Source organism: Grus americana, chromosome 12 (genome assembly GCF_028858705.1).
Source record: "Grus americana isolate bGruAme1 chromosome 12, bGruAme1.mat, whole genome shotgun sequence".
Taxonomy (NCBI): Eukaryota; Metazoa; Chordata; class Aves; order Gruiformes; family Gruidae; genus Grus; species Grus americana.
In genome coordinates, this window is record NC_072863.1 from 7,459,008 (window position 1) to 7,485,157 (window position 26,150).

Below are 26,150 nucleotides of genomic sequence, written 5' to 3' on the forward strand. Positions count from 1 at the left end.
TATATTTGTTGTCTGTCTTGTCTCCTTGGATGCTCGTAGGCAACAGTTTATAAAGTGGGCTTTTCCAAGGCAGTACGAGGGGGGCCATCGGCATTTTCACTGGGGGGTGGATGATGCCAGCAAGGCCATACTTGGTTTTCTGATGTGGAGCAGCATTTGCCTAAGGAAATACTGGTTGCTTCTCATATATTTTTATCTTTCCAGCAAGGTATTAGCAATTCTGCTGGTAACAGCTGCTGCACGTAGCTGGCCTATGTGCTCTCAACCCATTTCCCTCAAAAATCATGTCAAATTAAGAAAGTGAGTCCTGTGAATTAAGTGAATAAATCGATTTAACTTTGTAGCAGAGCTGAACTTGGAGCTTTAGCTGACATTTAGGAACTGGATTAATAAAACCCCCAGGTCCATGTGCCTGACTTCCATACATGAATGAAGAGTTTTTCTTAATGCTGTGCGTTGGTTCTGTGTGCCGTGGCTACCTGTAATAAACGAGCATTTTTTGGTTCAAAGATGAGAAGCACACAAATGAGGATTATTTTGTGGTTTGTAAAGTGCCTGGAGCTGGCGAAGTTCAGGCCAGATATTTGCATTGATAAAATTCCAACAATATAACGAAACTGTTAAAGCAAGACTCACAGTGTTTGTATAATACCCAAGAAAAATATATAGACTTCCCCCCCCGCCCCAGGACATGGGTCTGATTCAAACCAAAATGTTTGTAATGAAAAACTGACAGTTTGAAAAATTCTGTTTTGGCTGCTTCGATTTCTTCAGCTCCCATCAGCCATCGGAGGACAGATGGCTGCGCTATTTAAAACAAACTATAACCTTTAAGAAGCAGCTTGTACTATTGGAAACCAGATACACGCATTGAGAATTTTAATAGCCCAAGTGAGTGATAGTGAAAATCATCTGAAGAGCTGGCAAAGGTTTTGCTCTGAGCTGGCTACCTAGGCTGACAGGACACAAGTGGTAAATGTAAGCGATGGGAGACATCCACGGGCCAGGAGGTATTTCGGAAAGCACCAAATTAGCATTTAAAATGCCTGTGTAACCCCTCATGTTAGAAAGGAGAAGCAATGTCACTTTGTAAGGTGGTTTTTAACAAGGACAGCAATTTTTTTAAAAGGTCAAGCTGCTGGCGTGTGAGGGCTCTTGGCACGTGGAGGGGCCGCGGCGTCCCCGTCCCTCCCTGTTCCCCCGCAGCCCTTGCAGGAGGAGATGTGTCCGCAGTGTCCTCGCTGCTGGGATTGGGTTGGCTTCTTAAATCTTCATGTCTGGGGATAACCTGCTAAGCTGGAAAATACGCTGTGGCCTGGAGAAAGGGCGTGTGTGCGCCTGTGTGCGTGTTCCTGGCCAAAACCTGGGGTTATAACAATAAATAAGGTCTGACTGACGCAGAGAAAAAGTGAGAGTGGGAGAGCGGAGCGGAGTCCATTCTCTTTCTCACACTGACACAGTAGGTGAAATAAAATCCTGGTCCTGATGAAATCTGTGCAGGCTTAACTGGCTTCAGTGGGGCCAGGATTTCTGCTGGGCTGTGGAGACTCTGCTCCTCCTGGACCAGCTTGGAAAGAGCCCACCTGGATGGTAGCTCTGGATCGGGGGTGATGCCATCTTGGGCACATGAAATCCTCCTAAAATCCCCATTTATGAAAACCAACCAGAGCTTAATTACTCTCCTGCACAAGTACTTTGATGTCACTGCACTTATTCCAGAGGTGAGCAATTCCCTTCAACATCAGTTTGACTCCAAACTACACTTAGCCAGCTCTGTTTTTCCAGTTCCCAGCACCACCCTAAAAAAAAAAAAAAAATCAAAGCCCTTCTGTCCCGTTTTGCCCATTGGAGTTTGGACATGAAAGACCAAATGGCTGCTCCCCATCGCTGCTGGGGCTCGGGGGCTAAGCAGGGGGCACGGAGCAGATGTGGATGAGGATCAGTGGAGGAACTGCTCGTAAAATCTGATGGGGCTCACATGATGGAGTTTGCAGCAGCCTCCCAGGCAGTGTAGCAGGAAAAGTGGGATTTGGGCAAGCCAGGGAAAAATATTGCAACAATTGAGCCCTGGAGTGATGAGAGCAGGGCTATATCTTTGAGAAACTAGCTGGCAGCCGCAGGACTGCCTGTGACCTGGGACAGAGGGCTGAATTGAGGGTGACAAGTTAAATTCCCCTATTTAACCAGAAACTTTTCCCCAGCAACTGTCAGAAGAGGAGTGTTTCTGATGGAGATGGGATGGACTGAGCTGCTGGTGACAGATGAGCATTTGTCAAGATACTGCTAACCGAGCAATGTCTCCAAGCGATGTGGTGAGGCTGGAGCAGCCGTACCCAGACTCACTGCACAGTCCCACGGTGGAGTATGAAAGCAGCAGCTTTTGGAAGTTTCAGAAATGAAACCTATGTTTTCTCCAAATTATATAAAACTATATGCTGGGGAGAAGTAGCTGATGTGATTATTCAGATCAGTCTCAAAAGATGATCACATCACTGCGAGGCCTCAGGTGTCTGTTGTTGCCTAAAAGGGAGCATTCTTGTTATGACTAAAAGGTATTTTTGCAGAGTGATTTCTAAAATCCAAATAGTGGCACCAGTCCCAACAAAAACTTTTAGCGTTTATCTGAAGAAAAAAAAAAAAAAAAAGAAAAGAAAAAAAGAGGCATTTGAATTTTGTTTGAGGTTTTTTTTTCCCAGCCTCTGATCTGGAATTAATGAAATTAATAGGAATTCTCCTTACACCTTCTCCCTAAAATTTAAGGGTGAGGAATTGCACCAACATGAAATAAGACTGCAAACAGAGGTGCTGCAGGTGCTGGCAACGTTTTCCCCAGCTCTCTGAAAGGACTCTTTACCTTCGCGCACAGACATATATGTGCCACTCTCGGAGCGCTGAACATTGTTATGGGGCCTGGGTGGGAAATCCCAGACAAAGAAATACCCATGTTTCTGGCTGTCATTGTTTCCTTTTTATCCATCTCCTTGTTCCCTCTATCTCAGCTTATCATTCCTTGGGCAGGCAGAGAGTAACACTCGTCTCTGGAGGAGACAGACACGCCGAGTAGTTGCTGCCAGAGCAAAATACGAGCAGCTGGACGGTACCTCTGCTGAATGCATTGCTGGAATAGCTGGGCATTTATCATGAAATGCCCAAAAGGAGGGGCGGTAAGCAGCCAGGTTTCCAAAACAAGAATCTTTGTGGCCATAAAGGCTTGTAAGGGAACAACGGTAAGGAAAAGCTGTGACTATCCTTCAGTTTGAGCAAACACAGCTTCTCCTGCTGAGTGCTGGCTGATATTGTCTTGGGCCAGCTGAATTGGCTGGAGGAGGTGCAGCCTTGGGATGTGCAGGATTCCTGCTGGCATCTGCCACCATGGTCCAGCTTAGCCCACCTGGGGCTCGGGTAGGGTGCGTTGGCTGCACAGATCCAGTCTAAATCATTTTGTCTTCTGTTCAGAGAGCAAGAAATGGATTGATTGTGAAACCTTAGGCATAACAGAGCTGTATCTTCTACTGGCTAGCTTTATTTTTCCAGAAGCCGGTGTTAAAGTGGCTATGTATCACTCAGCAGTGGTGAGTCTCGGTTACAGCAGAGCAAACCCTGTGCAGCAGTGGAACAAAAAAGAGACTTTCAGCACTTGGATGGGCCTCATTTCCGCGTGAGCTGTTGCAGTTTAGGGAAAATAGCGTTCCTGCGATAAGAATACAGAAGGAATGTGACGTGGCTGTCTTTCCATGCTTGTAGCCTTGCATATGGCTATTTTATAACCACGTTTTATTGCTGTGCACCTCAGCTGGATTTTTTGATGAGTAACTGCACATGAACTCTCCCTGTTGCACACGATGTGTTTTATGACCAGGCAGAAAATTGTCTATTCAAACAGTTATGTTAGAGAGGATCTGCTGTGTTATAAACAAGGGGCACTGACTGAACAGGTAGGTTTTCCTTGAAAAATTCTGTATCAGTGTAAGAAGGGACATGGTCTGCCAAAAGATGGTGGTTTTCATACTACCATTGGTAGACCTTGGGTCCTAAATTAATAGCCCTGACTGCTGAAGTGTTGGAAAAAAGGCTGCTATTGTAGTAAGGTGCATAATTAAAAGGTTGTTTTGGAAAAACAGGAACATCCACTTCTCTGTGCTGCCTTCCTGGGCAGCTCAGGCTCCTGCTGAGAATGAGCTGGCATTGTTTGAACTTCAGCATCGGGAAGACTGAGGCTGATGGGTCAGACCAGCGCTGTGCTTAGAGCTCTGGCCAGCTTTGGCTATAGTATGGCTTAATGGAGTTCTGATATGCTGTTCAGGGAATTTGCTAGAATGCTGCTTGCTGAGGATGAAAACACTTTTTTTTTTTTTTTCCTTAGAGAAGTGCTACAGGCGCTAAGGCGGGGAGCGGCTCCCGCTGCAGGGCGGTGTGCCGGGGACACCGGAGAGGGGCAGTAAATTTAAAAAAAAAAAGGGGGGGGGGGAAGGAAAAAGGAAAAAGGAAAAAAAAGGGGGGGGGAGGGAAGGAAAAAGAGCCGCGGGCGCTCGGGGCGGCTGGCGCCGGTGGCACCGGGCCCGTGCGGCCGCCGGGGCGGTGCCGGGGGCGGGCGCGGGGCGGTCGGAGGCGGCTGCGGCGGCCGCCCGCTTCCCCCGGCCCCGCCTCGGCGGCCGCACGGGCCCGGGGCGGCGGAGCGCTGCCGGCGGCGGAGCGCTGCCGCGGGGCATGGCCCTGGCCCCGGCCCCCGCCCCGGCCCCGGCCGGTCCCCCGCCGGGGGGCACCTCGGCGGGGGAGATGGAGCGCTACTACTGCCTGCTGCGGGCCGCCGCGCTGCTGGAGGCCGCTGCCGCCGGTGAGTCCCGGGGGGCTGCCGGGCCCCGAGGGGCTGGGGGGGCGGGGGGTGTCACAGGTGTCCGGGGACCCCGCAGGTCGGGCGGGAGTGGCGGAGGGCTTGCCCTGGACATCCCTCTCCCTTGTCCCGCCGTGGAAGGAGCCAGGCTGCCGGCTCGCCTCCTTCAGCCCGGCGGTGTCAGCCCGGCCGGGAGCGCCGCGGCCGAGCAGCGGGGCGGAGGGAGCCCACAGGTGCCCGACTCCTCACCGCCCGACAGCCGGGTCTGAGTGGCGGCTGCCGAGGCAGGATTCAAAGGCGAGGCGGGCAAAGCTGTTGGTAGTCAAGTCCGTCTGCCCAGGAAGCCTCCGGGAGGGTTTGTTGCAGGAGGGTTGTGGGGGACTCGGGGTGTTAGTTATTTTGATGGATCGCACGATCAGTGTAGAATGGCCTCGTTTTATAAGGAGAAGCTGTTTCACGTTGTGCTGCTGGCATGTCCTTCTTGTTTTTGGAATGCAGTGCTCGAAATGTATCTGAAGAAAGGAGATCGTTTTCGGTGAGCAGAAGGGTATTTGCCAGTGCTAGTCCCCTCTTCAGGTTCCCCGTGCTCAAAACTAAAGAAATCTTCCCGGGGAAGTTGCATCTTAGCCTGATGGCTATGGTGTGCCCTTTCCCGGTTTGTGAAGTAGAAAAGCAGATGTGTGTAAAGCGTGTGTCTCTGTTAGCCCCTCTTCCCTCCCTCGTTTCTTGGTCTTTAAACATCGCTTAAACCCAGGCTGCGTTGGGGAGCGCACGGAGTTGTAAAGATGTGGTGGTGGTGATGTGGCTGCACACCCTTAATGTGAGAAGCAAACGCAATCTGATCTCTTACCCTCAGGCTGTAGCTGCTCTTGCGCTTCAACTATGTTTCCTTTGATGGACAATGATCTGCTCATAAACTGGGAAGCCCTGGCTTTTTTGTTATTTTGTTTTCTTGAGGGGGGGGAACTGCAGCAAGGACTTTCATGATCCAGGAAAGGTAGTGGCACCTGGGGTGACTCCAGCCGTGCTAGAGGATGCATACGTTGTCAGGAGGCGAAGGCACTCATCATTCCTTATTTGTTCACAGCTGGCAGAGCGCCTGGAACCGTGCCAGGCACAAAAAAGATACGCTGACCCAAAAAAAGCTTCCAGTTTCCTTGACCTCTTTGCAAAGCTCAGTTTGGGGTGCGGGAGGAATTTATCGGGGGGGGGAAGTCACAGGTGAGGACTTCACCAATGCGTCACCTGCTTTGCAGGAGCTGCTTGTGTATCGCTCTTCTGGGATGATGCCCATGACAGCATCTTCCTCTCTGCTGTGGGCTGTCCTGCCCACCGTACCCGTGCTGACCTGTTCATTTGCCTGTACCCTGCAAATGTGGTATGAAAACATAGGCAGGGGTGATCGCGGCCAGTTAGCAAAGGATGCGACTTGAACAAATGTGATTAAAAGAAAGTCTGATCCTCCTTGTGCTGGTGTCAGTGATGAAACACCCACGCTGCTTGAACAGGAGCTGGGTGACACAGGGATGAGGACGCAGATGGTGAACGTTTTCTTATGTGTGATATAGTGGAAACCGGGTGAAAGTGGGCAGCGGGTTTCTCGTGAGCATGAGCCCTGCCTTCTAACCAGCTCTTGGCAGATGACCTTTGTATAATGCTCATATGAAATCAAAATATCTCCACAAAGGCACACTTATGTGGTTGTAGCTGCGGGATCTGGACATGTGATTGATTTGGCATCTACATAGATTCTTAAAATGAGATATTGAAAAAGAAACAAAGTTGAGTAAGGTTCCCCAAATCATGAGATTAAAAATAAATCAGAAGGGTTTTTTCGTCATCACTGATTTCTGAGCATTCAGCCTGATCTGGGACCTTGTTTTAACCATTTCCCTTTGCGCATAAGTACTGGAAACTTGTTGGTCGTTTCTAGTAGGAGGTGATGTTTCCCCCGTATCTGCCTTACAGTGAGATATAAGCCTATATAAATCCCAAGCCTTGTACAGCCATTCTCATCTCTAAAATGGCTTGGGGTCCCTCGGGGAGCTGCAGGACTACAGGGCCAGTAGCCTCCGAAAGCTCTGCGCCACTGTCAGACCTCTTTGGGTGGACCACGGAGGAGTAGTAGTCTGGGAGCAGTCAGTAGTACGTGGGACGTGCTTCCTCTCCCTACATCACATTTGCTACAACTGCAGTTTAATGGTTTATCATTCATTTACTAGGACAGAAGTGAAGTGACAGCAGGGCTGTGTGGGAGGGAGGCAACTGAAGCGCAAAATATGGTGGGGGAAGAAAGAGTCTTCCAAAGTGCTGTCTTTGCCACCAAACTGGAGGATATTTGGAGACACGGAGCTTCCCCCGTGTGCCTGGAGATGGAGAGTTCAGAGCTCGGATATTGCCACCAGTCGTGCTCGTGGCAGGAGCCTTTTTGTAAAGTCGGTTTTGGCAGGTAGGACCAGCAAGGAAATCCCAGAGCCACAAACCAGGCAAGTGCCCTCAGCCTTGTCCTGCAAACGGGCAACTTTGTGCTGGCTGACATGCGTCGCTGTGACAGTGGTCGTTTCGGCATGTGTGACAAGCACAGCTCGGGTCCCATGCTCCTCAACTTGCTCTGCTGCCAAAGCCTCAATCATCTCATCTGCCAGTTTCCCTAACGCAGTAAAATCGAAGGCCATTGCAAAATTGGGGGCAGAGGAAGGAGCGCGAGGAGCTGTGGTGGAAGTGGCTAGGTGGGGCTGCCTTGTCTCCCGAATCCTTTTTCCTCCCAGGCGATGCTAGACTTGATTTTACAGCAGGGCTGAGTCAGGAGCTCCTGGGGCAGAGTTGTTCCCTGGGAACCCGCGCTGGCTGAGCCGCCTGCACGGTGCAATTATCCATCTGCTGCTCCGTGGGTGTCTGTCCAAGGGCTGGGTGGTGTGAGACAGACAGCGAGCACCAGCGATATCGTCCTCCCCCTCACTTTCCATGCCACTGACCTTCTCCTGCTGCAGGAAAGCGGTTAGCTGGATTTGGAGATGTGCTTTTGCTCAACAGGGGAATGCCAGAATTGAACATTTCCATTTTCGATTCAGGAAAAATTGGTTTTAGTTTCCCTCACTTTGCAGCAGAGTTTCCAGGTGATGCTGTTGTGGGAACCTGGCTGTATGATTTAGTTTCCTGGCTCTATGGGCTATGAAAGTGAATAAATTATTCCAGTGACTTCAGTGAATGTAATTCCAGGCTCCTAGGCAGGTAGTGGGGCCCAAGGATTTGCATCTCCCAAGAGTTACTTCATGCACAAAACTGGGATTTGGCTTGGAAAAAACAACGCTTGCATGCTATTGAATGATGATGGGGAAGTTATTGGTGCGTGTATGTTTTTATTTGGCTTTGGAAGTCTTTTGTGCTGAATGGGCTCTGGTTTGCAGGCTGACGATGTGGGCTGGGAAGGTGCATGCTGGTGGCAGATGTTGCACAGCTGGCAAACGTGCCCCGGTGCTGATGCGCAACACACCTATAGACTCTTCCCTGAGCCTCCCGTAAGGGAGTAGTGACCAAAAATGGGAACAGGAGAAAATTAAAAGTACATTGAAGCTCCTAAGTATTAGAAATGCAAGAAACCTGATTTTCTCAACTCCCACACTGAGTTTGAATCTACAAGGGTGGGTGTTGAGAAACTTTATTACATTTCTTGCGATAGATGTAAATTCATGTATAGTTGAGCTGGCTTTTATCATCCCCAATTTTTGCCTAGTTTGGGGTGATACGAGAAGGTAGTTTTTCTGATTGGATGTGAACACATCAGAACATCCAGTATTTTGTTCCCTCGCATTAGCAGATTAGCCACAGCAATAACAGGAGGTAACACGTCAGCCTTGTTGCCGTTTAGTTTACTTTTGATTCACCTTCTCTGAGCAAAACTTCCACAGTTTGCCAGCTGTTAAATCTAAATCAGAAGAGATTCCCTCCCCCTCCCCACCCCCAGTCCTTGGTCCCCAGCACGTAGGGGTGCTCTGGACCTTTTAACCTCCCCTGAGCATCCTCCTCCTCGCTGGCAGCACAGCCCAGCTCTGACTCCCAGGGACCCTTCTGCTCACTCCAGCTCCCAAAATTGTATTGGAGAGTGACTCTCCCATGAATGTGGGATCCTCAGCTGGCTGCACCTTATCCTCCCGGCAGCGATGGCCCATGGTCAGCAGGAATGAGGTTTTGCCAGTTTTCTGTGTCAGCGTGTGACTGCAGCTGTGCCGTGCCGGTGCCCTGGGTGCTCCTGCTCTTTCACAGCCGGCGTTTCCCCACCGGCGGTTGCTGGAGGGGTTGCTGGAGGGATTCCTGGGAGAGTGAGGCTCCTGCCCTGGGGCTCGCAGGCTTGGCCATGGCCCGATCCAGGGTCGCTGTGCGCACGCCTGGACGCGCTGCCATCCGATCCCTCCTCGGCCGTGCCGATCAGCACCTATTGTAAGGTGATGATTCAGCTGGTCCTGTGAGGACGTTCGTCCGTGGGATGGGCACGCTGCCTGGATGATGGTCTGCAAGCCTGGACTGCGCTGACTTAACATTTTCTCCCTGTTTCTTATCTTTTTTTTCTTCCACAAAGTTTTCTTTTGCATTTTCACTCTTATCCTCATTGTATAGAAGTCTAAGCCTTTTGAAAAGGTCATTTTAGTTTTTCAGAAGCTTTACTATTTTTTTGTTGTTGTTGCTGTTGCTGTATGGTTTCTTAGCTGAGCATACTCCCAGGTTTGGGTGATGGGGATGTATGTCTGCACTGAAGCATCAACTGCAGATAAGCCCCAGAAGGCCTCCGCAGAGAAGCACAGCCACTAGGTCAGAAGAGAGGACCATCTGGTGCCATATCCTGCCTCCTCCTACACTGTGCCAGAGTGGGTGCTTGGGGAGAAGTCAAAGAAAGAACTTGCAAACAGAGTGAGCCTTTCCTCAAAATATCCTCCCCAGTCTGACAAAGGATAATTTAAGCAGTCATTGAATGTGGCGTGGTGACCAACCCATCCCGGGGCTCTCCACGGCGTTTTTGAAGACCTGGGTCTTTTCGATGTGTTCCTGCCTGACGTGACTGCCTCAGTTTCCCATCTGTGACATGAGAAGATGCTCCTGGTGAAGTTTAAATTGCAATTTTTGCTGGGCCATGCTCACATGCAGGCAGTTACTGTGTCAATTCGGGAAGAGGGGTCTGCATTCATGCCCGTGTGGCCGTGGAGGGTGGTGGCTGTATTGGGGAGCGGGTGCTGGCGGCTGTCCTGTGCAGGGCATGGCTTTGCAGGGCCAGGTCCCTTTGAAACATGGTGTGGCAGCTGCTGCTGCACATCTGTCCCGTCTGGCTCTGCAGGAAACGTTTTGTTGCTGACCTGCCTCCATAGTGAGCTCTCCGAGGGCCACCTGTGTCTGGCTGCCATCCCCACCAGGCTCCTGGCAGCTCCTGGGATGGCCCCACCACCACCTGTAGCCTGAGGACCAGAGAGTGCTGGCAGCACCTGAACCACCAGCTCTCTCTAAATACACCCTGCCTGTCCACAGCTCCCATCGCGTTCCTGGGGTGCAGGTCTTCCTGTGGCTCTACTATCCCTTGTCCCCCGTATTGTACTGATGCTCTTCCCAGGAAGCGTTTGAGAAGGCAGCTCAGCCACCCTGTAGAAGCAGGTTTTGCAAGCGCCTCTGCCAAGTCAAGGATTTACCGGGAGATTTGCATGTGGCCGGCAGAGGTTTGCCATCGGGCTATTGACAGAACCGGCTGAGGAGCCCCATCATCTTCTTTGGAATCAATACATCACGTCTTCCAGAAAAATAGGCATTTAAAAACCTCATCTAATTGCTAATCTTTCCCTCCAAATGAAAGCCTGGTTTTGACTGGCTGTAGTTACAAAGCAGGTGCCTGCAGGCTGAGCCCAGGGCTCAGGGGACGCAGATGCTCCCCTGCAGCTCGCGGCAGTGCGAGCTGTCCCTGCGGGCAGGGGTGGACAAAGGGGCTTGCAGCAGTCAAGGATATTGAAGCTTTTCTGCCATAAATATTTTAATGGGTCTTTTGTGTTGCTCACTTGGCACGGGGAATGGCTGCACCACCTGGAATTACAAACTGTTGAATGTGCCAGGTTTTAGTGCAGCAGCAGAAATTGTTGTTCTTGCACTGAGATGGCTAAAGGTGAATCTGCTCCACCTGGCTCCCCGGGACAAAACAGGGCTCGTCTTTGCAACAGGGGCCCCCAGCTAGAAGAGTATATATGTGTCAGGGCGGGATGCACAAGCAGCTGACCGTGGTTTTGGTGCATACGAGGGTGTGTGCAGCTCAGAGCTGCTGTTAGAAATTACTAATGATTACATATATAGCTTCTGCAACGTACCTGAGATCGCTTGCAAATGCAGAAGAGGACCACAGGAGTTTTTTTGCACTTTGCACGATCAAGTCTCTGAGTTTCTTTAACTTCTGAACTTCTGGGGTGCGGAGAGAAGGAAATTTGTTTGATGCAGTGTATGCTTTACTGCGGGGTATTCATCACATGGGGAAAAGATCCCCACAGGTCTAAACCCGTGGCCAGGCTGTTACCTCCGGTAAAAAGGTGTAATTGCAGCATAAGGCCGCTAACCCCCATGTGCTCTGCAGCTCTGGATGACTTTGGTGGAACCAAGTAGAAATGGTCTTATTAGCAGGCCCCTCTGTTTTTCTGCCCTATGAATTTTTAGAAGTCCCTGGTGTGGGACCTGCGAGCCCCTGTGAGCCAGCTTGCTGCGAGCTCACTTGTAGGGAAAAATGATCCCTTGGCCGCAGGTCCCCAAGGAGGAAGCCACCAAGTCCTGGCTGGTGGACTTCATGTCTGATCCCGAGACCTTCAGTTCTTCTGCGCATCCAGAAACCAGCCCCATGGGTTGTGGAGACCTTTTCCCACCCAGCTGTCTAGGTTAGCCCAACGCCATCCAACAGTTAGTTCAACGGGGTTTTTAACACCCGCCCTTTGATCCCAGCTCTTGCACAACCCGTACAGATGTGGACACCTATGTCAGCCTGATGGATGGGGGCTGCTGGGGTCTTTTCTGCTCTTGTCATCAGACGTGCTCGTGGCCCTTTGCTAACTTCATATCCTGTTGGCACTTGTGCCTGTTTCCGTTTGCAAATGAGAAACTGAAGCCATGGGAGACACAATTTGCTTCCAGCTACCAAAAAGTTTAGTCTCAAAGCCAGGAAGCAGCCTCAGGACCTTGGCTGTCAGTTTTCTGCTCAGACCAGGTCCTGTAAATAAGCTTTTGGTGAGTACAGCAGGCCTTGTTGAGGAGTACAATGTCCTATTCTCCGCTACGTGTTCTCTGATGAACGTGCAGTTCAGTATGGTATCTCCATCAGCATTGTGCCGCCTGGCCAGCTGCCAGCCCCTCCTGGCTCCGGTTCCCATGAACACTGTGTAAACACCTGCTCTGCATTTACACAGCGTCGTATCCCGTTCCTGGGCAGGTACGGAGCAGGACGGAAAGGTGGGAGGGTGGATCCAGTGATGAGGAAATTAGGATCCTGCTCCAGGTATAAGCTTGTCAGGGAAGCCACTGCTCAAAGATTGTGCAGGTGGGGCACGATCCCCAGGAAGATACTGGTTGAAGCGGTGCCCGGGCAGCAGCAGCAGCTGCCTGCATGCCTCCGTGCTCCTGCCCTGCTCCTTCCCCGCAGCCAGGGACCGGCACTTTGTCACTTGGCACCGTGCTGTTGGACAGGCTTTGTGTAGACCTCATGCAAGCGTGCCGTTCACAGTAGGGCAGTTTGCAGACAATATAAAATAGTACTTTTTTCTCTGTTACCTCCCTCTGTCTTGCTTTCTGGACATGGCGTGCTGATGGGGAGAATGGCAATGTTTCGGGTTGTGTACCGGATTGAATCCGAAGTCTTTTGAAATTGCTCAGTGAGAAAGCAGGGGGAGGCTCAGCCACTCGCCAGCTAGGACGATGGAGACTCGGGTTTCCTGCAGCAAGCTCTGGCCCCGACCGTGGCTATGGGATGGATTTCTGTCATTCTTCCTGGAGGAGCTCTTCGGCTTTTGCAGATAATTAAATTTCAAGTGAAACTGTTCCCCTTCTCCAAAGTGAGTGTGCCTAGTGACAGGCTGCAGAGTCATTCCTTCAGACTGTTTCTTTATGGCTATGGAATGGGGTATAGCAACAGGACTGAGCTAGGGGGACAAATCGCAGGGTGGTGCATTGGCCTTTCTCCTCAGATACAGGACTCAGTTTCTGTTCTTTGTCCCAATGAATGTTTAATTCTGCACAGTGGAGCAACTTCAGCCAGAGAAGCTGAAAGGGCCACGCTCTGCGTTGCACAGGGTTCATGGTTGGGGCACGCTGCTCTTACTGTTCCTAATCCTGTGCAAAGCAGGTGAGACAGGGATGGCTTAATCCTCATGCCCAGCCTACCTTGTGCTCCATGGGCTGTTCTGGGAGGCTCGCACCAACGCTGGCCTCGGACAGAGGTGTCCGTGGCAGATGGAAGAAATCCTGCTCATTGAAAGTCCCCGAGCACCAGACCTTCCTGCAAACGCTGTTGGTTTATGTAGGTCTGTGTTACAGGCATCGTTAGTCCCAAAGGAACTTCTGGAGGCAGGTGGGCCTTCTGCAGTGGGACAACCTGAGGCGGACGCTGGCTGATGACCGCGGTTAGCCCAGAAAGTCACCGAGGGAAGTGGAAGTAGGTCACAAGTGTGCTGATTAGCAGGCTCCCTTGACACCAAATAAATGCTGCTTTGTAGGGTGTAGATGTCCATATGGACAAGCAGATCATGGAGAAGCTCAATGTGATCCTTTACCCTTTTCATTTGATTTACTTCAGTTTTGTTTCCTAGACTACGGCAGCAACCCTCACATGAAAAGCTGCTATTCTTCATTCACAACAAAGCCATATCCAAATGGATTTTATAGCTGCAAACAATATTTGGTCAGTGTTGTGAAGTGTAAGGCGCTATTATATCAGCTTGGCAGATGCCTTACACAGCTGCTGTCTGCAGATGCTGTGGGCCTGCAAAGTTTGGAAAAGAAGAGAAAACAATAGTTGCCAAAGAGCAAAGCACTTCAGAGTTTAATTGAGTTTTACGAGAAGGATTTGAACTCAGACTGTAGCTGTCCCCTCTCTGAATGTCACTGCAGACCTCCACCGTACGTCAAAGTGCTGCTGTGCTTGAATCGCCTTGAAAGGGAAGATCGCTAACAATAAGCATCGTTCTTACAAGTGCAGTCTGTGCAATGGCCTTGAGACGCAGTCCTGTGGACAGGACCCAGAAAAACGTTCTGGACTACGTAAACCAAGTGATGGGGACAGGACAGGTTCAACAGGGTTCCCTGCTGAGCCACATCAGTTTTTCTTGGTGGGATAGAAAGCTCTGTATTTCTCCTTTGTCTTTTCCCTGCTTGGCTTCATGCATCCTCCAAAACTCTGTGCCATGGCAACGATCTCCTCCGTAGAGGAGTCTCTGAATGTAGTAATTGCAGCAGCATTTTATAAATACCCAGTTTAGAGCCCATATAAAAAATGTTATTACACTGCTATGACAATTTATCATCTAGATGCTGCTTGGTTTTGGTAAGATCCTAAAGCCTGAGGTCATACCAACTGCGTGGTGATAGCATCATAGTTCATAAAGTGCTCTGGGATGCCGTAACGCAAGGGGTTTGGGCTCAATTTTGTAATGCTACAGCTCTATTCTATCTAGCTGATGATCACAAAGCCTCTTTTTAAGAGAAATGAGTGTAGTTGCGTGAAACCTTGACTTCCTCTGCCTTGTGCCAAGGGAGATGCAGGCTGGATGTACTGTTCATAGCCAGTGCTGGGCAGTCCCCCAGGGTCTTGTCTCTTCTGTCTGAAGAGTATCCTTCAAATAAGAAATCCCCAGATTGCTGATAAACATCAATTGAAGCCTTGTTTGAGAGGCGGATATCTTTGATGCCCCACTGCTTTTCACTGCTCTTTTTCCAGAGATCAGTATTTGAGGGCAGAGGTCATGCTTCCGTACAGGATTTAGAGTAACATCCAACTGATGTCCCGCAGGCACAGCGACACGCCTGCAAATTCGATGCCAGCACTTGATTTTCCCTAACGTTTGCCCAGGAGGTTGAGTTTGATGGCCAATGCAGAGCGAGTGATGAGTTGGCCAAGGAGCAGCTCTAAGGGGACCACAATCAGCCTCTTGTTATGCCTTGACCTTACCAAAGGGCAGCCATCCTGCTCCTCTGTTGCTTGTTGGGTTCTCCTACCCCGCAGGAGATGGGGAGGGTTTGTAAGGGAAATGCTCCCCGAGCCTTCACTGCCAGAAGTAAATTACTCCCACCTAGTTTTTCCTCAAATGAGTTATTTTGGATGCTCAACTTGGGACTGCTTGGAAGGGCCTGATTTTCTGAAGGTGTTGAGTGCCCTCTTCCAAAAATGTCCACCCTTGAGAAGCGAGAAACTCAAAATCATGGGGGTGCTTAGGAATCTGGGTCTCCACCTTTATGCCAAAGTCAAGGATGAAACTTTCAGTGGAATAAAATGTTGGGGAGCAAGATCCTCACTGGAAACCACGACTCCCAAAGCGAGTCCCTCCTCAGGTCATTCCCAAGCGTGGTGGGAACCCTCGCCCTGTGGTGCTTTGCTTTTTGCCGTTTCCATGATGATCGTTGGGAAATTGCAGCTAAGAGAGATGTGAGAGAATAAGCACCAGACTCTGGGGTTAAAGCATGCATTTTTGAGATGATATTTCTTTTCTGGAAAGCAAAGTTTGAAAATATATGTGGAAAAATGCACTTTTTTTCCAATTATGGTTGTCTCTGGCTTGATTTAAGGCTGCAAGCTGTTAGGCTGTTCTCAGTGAGAAAATGTCTTGTGAAACTTTTTAATAAAGTGATATTTTTTTTTACCAGGCAAAGGTTAACCCCCTTTTCCCAGCCTGCTCCCTGGCCAGCTATCAATAAACCAGCCTTTCGCTCCCATATCACTGCAGAACCAGGAACAAAAGCTGCATTTACTGTAACCCTGTAACTGTCTTTGCTTTTACTGCTGAGCACTTGAGTCGGGCGCAGGCGTTATAGCGCAGGGCAAAACTTTTCCTGGCTTGCCAGCGGCTGCATCTTTGGGGAAGGGGGTCGGCAGGGGTAGGCGAGGTGACCTGGCTTTGGGGACAGGCTTCACCCCGACTGCAAATGCAGACACGCTGCTGAACAGCCCCACGCCTTTCCGAGGCAAATATGTGTGCGCAGCCTTGGGCTTTTGTCTTGTATTTTCAAAGATCCCCGTGTTTAATATCATCTGTGTCATGTGTTGAAGCTCATTAAGTCATTAAATGTCATTTTTATCAGTATGAAAAACCTGGAAAAGACCTGGAAAAAAATCAACTGATGGAGAAGAAATCTATTGCCACCGCTTGTCCTCAGCTTAGGTGAAGCAGTTGAATGAGAGAGAAATATTTGAAATATCTTTGCAAAACAAACTTCTTTCTTACCTGGACCAATTCTGGGGCCTGTTAAAATCAGGAATGTTTCTGTAGATGCCAGTGGGACTGAGGCTCGATCCTTAACAAACAAAAATAACAGTTTTATCTACAAGAGGAAAACATAGTGATGTGCATGTAGCGGAGCAGAGAGCAGCCCGGGCAGAGTACCCCCCAAGCTGGTGCACCTCTGGGCTGCTGTGCTGCAGCTCCGACAGCCCGTTAAAGGCCTGAAAAATCCTTAGGGAAAGCAGAAGTGACCAGAAAGCTTTGGGAAAAAGTGAAATAGAATAAATATTGATTACACTGGAGTGTGCTGAAGTATGCAGCCTGTGTGATTTAAAACAGCCAAAAGATTACTCCCTAGGACCAAGCCTGTAGAATAATCAGTGTTTAAAATTTAATTATCAGAATACACAAGGACTTTAATCTGTATAGATGTGGTTTAAAACATTTATTTGCAGGAACAAGGATGTTTAATTTTTAGCTATCATTCCATTTATAGATAATCCAGAAAAATGTCTGCCAGCTATAAGTTCCTATTGTGTTTGTTAAGTCTGGTTTTTGTTTCCTTCTCCCAGTGAAAGGTAAAATCATGTATATTGTTCTGATGTGCTCCATTGCCACTGAAATGGTCAGTGTGCTAAATATAGTATTAAAACAGCCTCTCCCATTATTTAATTAAAAAGAAATCTAATAACTGGACCTAAGAACAACAGTCTTTCCAGCGCATGTGGCCCCATGCCAGATGAAAACATGATTTCAGAGGTTTATTTGCTCAAAATTAAAGACTATTACAGTCTGAAACCTCAACCTTGTTCCCAGTGCAGCAGCCGTGGATGCTGCCGTTCCCAGCAGAAACCTCGTCCCATTGTATTGCCAAGGCTCGGAGGCACTGGGGGAGTTTTGCAAAATAGGGAAGTAAATTTAGTAACTCCAAAATATAAATATTGACATTGGATATACCCTATTGAGAGAAGAGTGCTCAAGCTCCCAGGCAGGTCTTCCTCAGTACATTTGATGATAGAATACATTTGCTACTGATTTATGGCATTTGCTCTGTTAGAGTCATTACAAAGATTGGTTTCTAGGAGAACTACTTATCCTTCGTTACAATATTTCATATATAATTTAGGGATGCTGCACTTGGTTCGAGTCTCACCTTTGGGTTAACACACAGATAAATGTGTTTGCTTTGGATTTTTGCTTCCTTTTTGACCGTTGCTTTTGCTTTTTTCCAGAAACTGCAATACCCATCTGCGCAAAGGACATCAGTGATGATTTGATGAAAGAGTTTGCTTTTCTTTCTGGTGAGTATGGTGAACTTTTCCAGGGTCTCTCTCTCTGTGCAGTAATTAAATACTCCAGACAAACTTCTGTGCTATTTGGCAAAATGATACTCCACACAGGATATTATCCATCAGGTAGTCTCCAGCGCCACTAGAAATGTTGTTAATAAAACATCGAGGCAGTTTAAAAGAGCATATTAGGTTTCTGTCTCAAGCCATACTGCAAAATACTCTTACCTTCAAACACAACGCGTTAACAAGCGTTTTGCTTTGAAATGTATTTCTATAGGTGCCAGACCAGCGTGCTGATTTGTCCTTGTATTTCTGACTTCTTTTCCTGTCCCATGTAAAGTACACTCAGTAAATAAAAGAAATATCTGGTACCTAATACATTTTTTTTTCCTACCACCTGTGTGGTGGTCTTGAAATCAGCAGCAGGATTTGACCCGGTTTTGCTATTCTGGTGATGTAAAAAACCCTCTGTAGCCATGGCAGCGTGTTTTCTGACCTGACTGGTGGACCTGGGCTTTGCTGCTGGCCCTGCTTGAAAGCACGCCCAGGGAAGCATCCTTGTCTTTATTCCAGGTGGCCGAGGGAAAGACAAGGCTTGGATCATCACCCTCCCCGACAACGCTCGCTTCAACGAGGTGCCCGAGGAGATCGTATCTAAAGTCTTAACATACCTAACGTCAGTCCCAAGGTATGTGGCTCCCTTCTAGCTCTTGCCTGTGATGGGCAGAGGTGTCTGTCGGTCCTGCCTGGGTCAGGCAGGGGCTTTCCAGGGTAAAGCCACGCGTGGGGGTGAGGGGCATCTTCAGCTCTCAGAGCAAGTAAGAGGGAGAGGATGAACGATGCAAGCCCTTACGGTGTCCAGGCGTGGTATTTAATGTGCAGTAACTGCAGAGTAAAAAGTGGACATCATCCCTATGACTTGTCAGCCTGCATGTATCATAAATTTAGTTTATTAAGTTTCTAATTAACAGCAGGCTTTCCTTAAGCTTTGACATGTGTCACTGCTTAAATATGCCATGCCGCTGCAGAATAATATTTTGACATGTACAAATAGAGAGTCATTACCGTGGAAAAAGAGAAATGTAACCGGAGGAAGAGACTAATTACAGGAACAAACCGTTTGGGGTCCCCATTACGCATGATGGCTCAGCAGCGTGCCGCAGCTCCCATTACCCGCCGGTGTCTGGGCTGACAGTCTGCCTGTGCCACATACAGGGCTGTATACTTAGATTAATGGCCCTCCTATTTCTTGCTGCTGAGCCTGGTGACTCACTTACCTGGAATGCTTCATTTCCTTGAATAATACCTATTTTGGCAAATTTCTTCCTGTGGGGAGAGGAGTTTGACAGCAGCTAGATGGGAGCTTTCCATCAGCAACTGCCTTGGAAGAAGTACCGTGTGTTTAGTCACCTCTGCAGAAAAGAAACCCGGAGCCTCTGGTCCCTCTGTCCTCATTTTGGATGGACTCTGAAGTTTTGTGGGCTCCTGGCCCACCGAGAGCTGTCCCAGCGTGGACAGGAGCGTGCCATGGTGGGGCTGCCAGAGGGGTTTCTCCTTTGTGCTGTGCATCTGCACTTCCCAGCTCTGCCCGGTTTCTCCGGGGCTTCTTATTCTATATGACTGTAAACACCCCGGCATTAGCATGATGAGCAGTCTTGCTGTCCCTGTAATAGGTCAAACTCAATCAAGAAACTAATGAGAGCTGCGAGCTTGCCGGTGATTCAGACATGTTCAGCATGTTATTAGTAAAACCACTTTAATCATGCTTCTCTGCTCCTCCTGCCACCATAACAGCCTGCCCCGATACCTGACCACCTTAAAAAACATGTGCTTTTTGACACTTCGGAGTGAAAAAGGTTGTGGGGCTGGGGAGCAAGGAAAAGCATCCTGTAGGTGAGGGTGGATGGCCTGTGGATGGCCTGTGTCAGCTCTGGTACCTCTGGGCATGCGTCCCTCAGCGGCATCACATCATGGGATCAGAGCTCAAACTTTGGGCCACAGAGTCCCTAAAAGAGGTAAATATTTGGCCACCTGTGTGTCAGTTAGCTGTGAATGCACCGACACCTCCCTACCACATACCTATAGGTGGTTACGGACATATCAAAACCACACGCACAGTGCCTTTCCTGTGGAACCAGCAGCACGGACTAATCTGATACTGGTCTGAGGAAGCCTCATGGGATGCCGGGTTTGTAGTATTTTGGGAAGCTGAATATCATGAAGCATTTCTCTCCTGCAAATAATTGTTAGATAAAGGAGATGGATGCTGTAAGCTACTCTTCTCTCCACAAGATGAGTGCATTAATAACAGAGCCAGGAGGAAAGTGAGTCTTGCAGGCGAGTTAATTTTCATTTAGGATTCCTGGGAACTGTGCTGTGGGCAGGAGCAGCTGCAGAAAGTGCTTGCGTGGAAGAGATGTACAAAAACATAAGTAGCAGGTCTCCACCTTCCACACCCCGCACATCCAACTCGAAAAGTGCGTGGTGGGCTGCCTGCTGAGGGGCTGCCTGCCTGCCTGCCTGCCTGCTCAGGGGCTGCCTGCCTGCCTGCAGGCTGGCTTTGTTCAGCAGCACTGTGCAATGGTGTGCTTGTAGGGCAGGCACAGGTAAGAGCGACAGATCCTGGTATTGGCAGAAAGGTGACCCTAGGGGTGATAAAGCAGCACGTTATCCAGGCTTGGATTGGAGACTGCTGCACTGTAGGCTTTGCAACAAATACTGTTCTTTTGTGTACCCTAAAAGAATTTATTTCTTCCACACTAAGTCAGAATTTCAGTAGAAGGTTTAAGAGAAAAACCCTCAATTGAAGTCGGTTATGGTATATATAAGATTGTTATTACAAAAAACTGTCTCAATTACAATTAAAGTAAAAGAAAAATAATGCTGTCTTTGAAAACTAAAAAAAATCCCACTGTATACAGCGTTGGTGCGGCCTCACCTTGAGCACTGTGTGTGGTTCTGGGCCCCACAGTTTAAGAAGGATGTGAAGGTCCTTGAATGCGTCCAGAGGAGGGAAACAAAGGTGGTGAAAGGGCTGGAAGGAATGTCCTGTCAGGAGTGGCTGAGGACTTTGGGCTTGTCTGGTTTGGAGAAAATGAGACTGAGGGGCGACCTCATGGCTCTCTGCAGCTTCCTGAGGAGGGGAAGTGGCGAGGGAGATGCTGAGCTCTTCTCCCTGGGATCCAGGGACAGGACACATGGGAATGGTTCAAAGCTGCGCCAGGGGAGGTTTAGACTGGACATTCTCTCCTCTCCTCTCCTCTCCTCTCCTCTCCTCTCCTCTCCTCTCCTCTCCTCTCCTCTCCTCTCCTCTCCTCTCCTCTCCTCTCCTCTCCTCTCCTCTCCTCTCCTCTCCTCTCCTCTCCTCTCCATCTTCTTTTGACTATCCAGCTTTTCAGTATCTAGACAAGCTCTGCATGTTTCACTTAGATTGGGAAGTGAAGTACAAAGTGATTTAGAGCCATGGCTGATAACATGGACTAATGACACAGCGAAGGGTGCTGTTGGCTATAAATACCTCTGAATTTAAATATTAAGCAGCGGGTCCTGACAGCGTGCTCTGATCACACCAGCCGCAAGGAGCCCTGTGATAAATCTCACAACTGCAGACTCTAGGATCCAATTTCAAGTCCCTGCAAAACATCCCAAGTCCTTATTTTTAGTCTGGTGCATCCTGTAACACATACAAAATTAAGGGTAAGAAAAAAAAAAAAAAGTGACAAGAAGTACCCAGAGAGAAATAATCCTCGGTCTGGTTATCTGTCTCCATCTTTCTGCTGCTGGATGCAAATGAACTCACCCCTTGCAGCCTTGGTGAGAAAGCATCGATTTATTTTTATTGTCAATCTAAAAGGTACATCGCAGGACTGGAAATCTGATAAAACTGCAGGGCCTGGGTTGCAAATAGTCACATACTTGCTCCACTAGCCCCAGAAAAAAATTAAAAATTACCCACAGTAGGTTTCAAGGCTTTTGGGCAGCTGGGAACTTTCTTCTTTGTGTCTGTGAGGGAACTGATAAAAGTAAATTAGCATGCTTAGAGGCTACTCGCTGAATATAACCTTGTCCTGAGTAAATGGCATATTTCTGCATACTTCTGTTAACTGACCGTGAGTGCAACTGCAGTCTGGCTGCTTCTTCTAAATGACTTGGATTCTGGGGTTTTTCTTCAGGTTTTATTACAATGACTGAAGTGCTGTGTAAATGCTATTTTCTTTTTTTTTTTTTCAATTGCAACCTGTTGGGAAATACCATGGGGAGTTGGGGAATTGTTTCTCATAGGACAGAGACCTACCTTTTAAAGTTTTAGGGTGTACTGAAAAACCAAAGGGTTTTATTTTTACCTCAAAAAAAAGGATCATTTTGCCCCCCTCCCACCCACCCGGGTCATTTAACTCATGGTGAGGGTGAACAGAGCTGACAGAAACCTGCAGAATCATCTCATGTTGCCAAACCTATTTTAATTATATTATTTAATTCTGTTTTTATTTTAGCTAAATATGGATTTGGCTGGAAGTGTCTGATCCAGCTCACAATGTGTAACCTCAGACTTTATTACATGCAGAATTTCTGTGTACGACCTATGTGTAAAATACGCTATTTGTTTTCTCTGCTCTTTTCTGCTACGCCTCAATGGCAGTGCATAAATTCGCATGAAACCTTTGCACTTTGGGTGTGACGTTAGAGATCCATAAGATATATTTGTAGAAGAGCTTGGGAGCTGGGTGCTTCTACATATCTTCAGTCAATTGTTATTATCAGCCAAAGGGAATTTTATTATTTCTTTTTTCTTCTCAGCACAACAATTCCTTTTAAATATATTTGTCAAAGGTGTGGTTATTGCAGACCGGGGCAGCAAGATGTGCATTGAATGAAAACTCCTGCACTGGCTTCGAGTGTCTTCTTTTTTCTGTAGTAAAGTTGCCAAGTATTGTCTGCCATGTGATACTTCTGAGTAATCCACCATGTGTTTTTGCTTGCCAAACACAAGAATTACCGAAGACGGTGCTTGCGGTAGGCTGCGTGCACGGGGCCATGCCCAGTGCAGATACCTGACCCAGCTTTCGGGAGCCAGCACGTGTACTGGGAGCCTCTCCGCAGCACTAAGATGCCCGGATAGGGTGGCGTGGGACATGGCTATCCTGTTACAGCATCCGCAAAATAAATATTGTAAATATTACCTAAGTATCCTGTAAATACACTCACATCAGAGGACTTGGTTACAAGCTGGCGTACCCTTACCTGTGTGCAAACATGATTCCAGTTTGTAATTCAGACTGCCCTGGAGTGTGTATTGTCATGGGTTGAGCCTGGCTGAGCTGTGCCCAGCTAGGTTGGGAAGGCGATATTTGAATTACAGACGGGAGCACGTTAGGTCACCTGCCAGACCGTGCATCCCCGGTACTGCAGGCTCCCTTGGTAAGACTGGGGATTTCAAAGCAACTTAAAGGATTTGGGTGTCAAAAGGGATGTCAGGAAGCCTGTGCTCGCAAAGCGAACCAGAGCGTGCTGGAAATTGCCTCCTGGCAATTGCTGCCTCGTGAGTGGGACCTTGGGAGGTGGCGGGGAAGCCCCAGCAGCCTGTTTCAGCACCAGCTGCCCTTCTCCCCCTGCCAGGCTGGCATCACCCTTCCCTGGGTTAGTGTCACCTCTGTTGCCTTGTGCCAAAACAAGCCAGGAGTCATCGCTTGGATGCTGTAACCTAGGCAAGCGGGTAACGAGCTCCCTCAGAGGGAAGAGCTCAGCGGTGAGGGCAGGGATGTGCATCTTGGGGCAGCGGCTGGTGGAGGCTGCTGGCCACCCCTGAGCTGCTCAGCAGAAGCACAGCTGCCTCCGACCTCTGCAAAGTCCTTCTCAAGTCCAATGCGGGTTTTAAGGGTGATCTGTTGTCTCCCCCTCCCATGCAATGCCCATTTCAAAGGTGATGCCTAACCCCGGGCTAACTGTAAGGTGGGCTTCCCAAATTTCTTGCTGGAGTCTGCTCAGGGAAATATTTTCAAATGGAATTTTGGAAATTGTGGAAAATTCAAAATGTGGTTTGCATTCTGTATTCTCGTGTTTGGGGTTTTTGGGGGGAACAGAGTCACATTTCCTCAAATGTTATCTGGTTATTGGTATTTCCTTATCTCATAGTCAACATGAGTCTGACACCAAATTTATCCTAATCCTGGATAGAAGATTGGACACATGGACATCTGTCAAAATGACTCTCCAAAAAATAGCAGTAAGTCCTCTTTAATGTTAATTTCTTTTAATGTAGTAAGTCATCATGCCCATTATGTATCTCTTTCAGAAAACACTGGGAACCAAGAGCACTGATGCTCGTGCTTTCTCTCTAGGTAGTAGTTTGTTTTATGGCCCTATAATTAATTCAGGCATAGCTCTATGCCTCATTTGAGTGCCTAAATGACCTGTTTGAGTATTAAGTGATTCATTTGCTTGGTTTTGTACTTTTTCATAGTGGTTCAAATGTGTTTTGTGCCATGTTCTATGCTTTTGATGAGTGGAAAATTTGGCTTCATATATGTTCTTTCTGCACACTGGTGATTAGTGAGACTATATTTTACCTAATTGTCAGTGACTGAAAGTGTTGGGTTTTTAAAACAGTCTTCACAAGCATTTGTATGTGGGCATGGGTGGAAAAATCTATTTTAAATGTGTATGTATGCTTTCATGTATTTTAAATATCTATTACACATGTTTATGTGCTACACATGATTAGCACATTTCCTGTCTGAACATATCTCAAAAAGTAAGCTTTTTGCAACTCTGCAATGCATTGTATCTTGTGAAACCAGAGCATGGTAGTGCGTGCAGGTGTAGAAAAGTCATGTTTATAGATGCATGGGTAGGTGGGAGCTAATTGATAAATGCTTTACTGACCAGACCTTGCCACGTGGGTAAATCAATGGAAATAATCTGGGCGTATTATTATTGCCTTTGGTTTCGCTTATAATCATTGAGCAGTTAAAGACATTGATCCATCTGATACAGAATGAAGTCAACAGCATGCACTGAGAAAGCAAGCTCTTGCCTGATTCTGGTTAGATCTGATAAAGTTAGATCTTTTGCTATTTTGAGTAGTTAATACTGGTACAGCTGAACTTGGCGTTAAAAATGCCTGGGTTTGATGAGTTTTGCTGATAGGCATCCAGCAGAAGGAAGAGAGGGTTACCTTTTTGCAATGTGCATAAGATAACGCTGTCAATATTTTGGGTTCCGATTTTCCTGAATGTTATAAACTGAATTTCTAAGTATGGTTACCATACTATTAGAGAAGAAGCAGCATTTAAAAAGTAGTTCTTCAAAGCGATCATCAAAATTCAGTTCTGCTGCCAGCATTTGAACAGGTGCTAGTACTAAGAGCATCCTTTAAGGATAATGTAGTTGCTTTGCATAATCTGGAAGTTTCAAATGTGAAAAAATCCTGTCCTTATTTGTAGCTTCTACAGAAGTGTCATTCATTTTGTGTTTAATAAGAAAATTTCATTATTGTGTGACCTTTGAGCATACACCCTATTTGTGTACCTGTATGTGCTGTGTGTCCGTGTAGAGAAGTGACTTTGCCTGTAGTATCGGGGTTGTCCCTGTAGATGCTGTGGAGGTGCTCTCTGCAAAGAGGAATGAGAAGCAGGAAACCTGTGTCCACTAAATCTTGGACTTGGGAATCTTGCCTTAAAAACAGTCTCTGGCTCCAAAGGGCTGTCTTTGTGTCCAGGAGGCGTTAGGCTGGACTTGCCTTTGTGCAGCTAACACAAAAGATTAAATCTTGATTTCTTTCCAATGATAAACCATAACCCATGCTGCAATAAAAAAATCTTTTTTTCTGATCTTTGTATAATTTTAGAATAAAAAGTGCAAATAAGCTGAATTTGAAATACAGTGTCCTATTTTTTCAGCATATGTATATGCAATTGCAGCTCTGCATTTGTGCATCTGATCCAGAAAAATTTTGTATCAGACTGTACAGATTTTTGTTTAACTCTTTGTGTATGTCTCCTAATTGCACGGGCAAACCAGGCTCACGCTGGTACTACTCGCTTTGGAAAGCGAGGCCCTGCTGCTGGGGTCGAGGCTCAGGAGCATCTTTCCTTACTTCCCCTACAAAATCCTAAACACCTTTAAACCCTACCTTTGAGATAATCGCAGTGGGGGGGGAAGGGGAAGGGTAAAAGCCCAAAGCTGAGAGCTCAGTCCTCGAAGGAAAGAGCTGGCCCCGTCTGCAGGATGATTTTTGGCATTCCACCTTAAAAACAAACCCGGCGCTAGGAAGGAGAGCGGGGCTGCCAGCCGGGTCCCTGCCTGCCTGCCCGCTCTGCTGCCTGCCTGCCTGCCCGCCCGCCTGCCTGCCCGCCCCGGGAGCGGGGCGAGCGCGGGGAGCGCGGCGGTTGCCCAGGCACCCCCAGCCCCGGCGGTGGCCGCGGGGCGATGGCCGAGGCGAGCCCGCGGCGGGGCGGGCGGCGGGCCGGCAGGAATGCGGTAAGGCTCCGGGCCCGGCGTGCTGCAGCGCCCAAGGACGCATCGCGGCGGCGAGAGGCCTTTTTGTACCGGGGGAAAGATGGAGGGAGCGGGAATATTGACCGGAGTGATTTT

The 26,150-nt window shown here is 48.3% G+C and overlaps 1 protein-coding gene across 6 annotated transcripts in view; it reads left to right on the forward strand.

Moving 5' to 3' along the window:
- Positions 1-4,609: 4,609 nt before the first annotated feature.
- The window catches only part of MCF2 (MCF.2 cell line derived transforming sequence), a 60,513-nt gene continuing 38,972 nt past the window's right edge, over positions 4,610-26,150 (forward strand). For 5 of the 6 annotated variants that reach the window (XM_054839332.1, XM_054839333.1, XM_054839334.1 and 2 more), the window contains exons 1-4: positions 4,610-4,834; positions 17,499-17,567; positions 18,132-18,246; positions 23,691-23,781. In XM_054839332.1, coding sequence (XP_054695307.1) covers positions 4,708-4,834; positions 17,499-17,567; positions 18,132-18,246; positions 23,691-23,781 — 402 coding nt within the window. In that variant the 5' untranslated portion in view covers positions 4,610-4,707. Of the gene's footprint in view, positions 4,835-17,498; positions 17,568-18,131; positions 18,247-23,690; positions 23,782-25,840; positions 26,037-26,150 lie in introns of those variants that run through there. The other variant, XM_054839335.1, reaches the window with a different exon arrangement.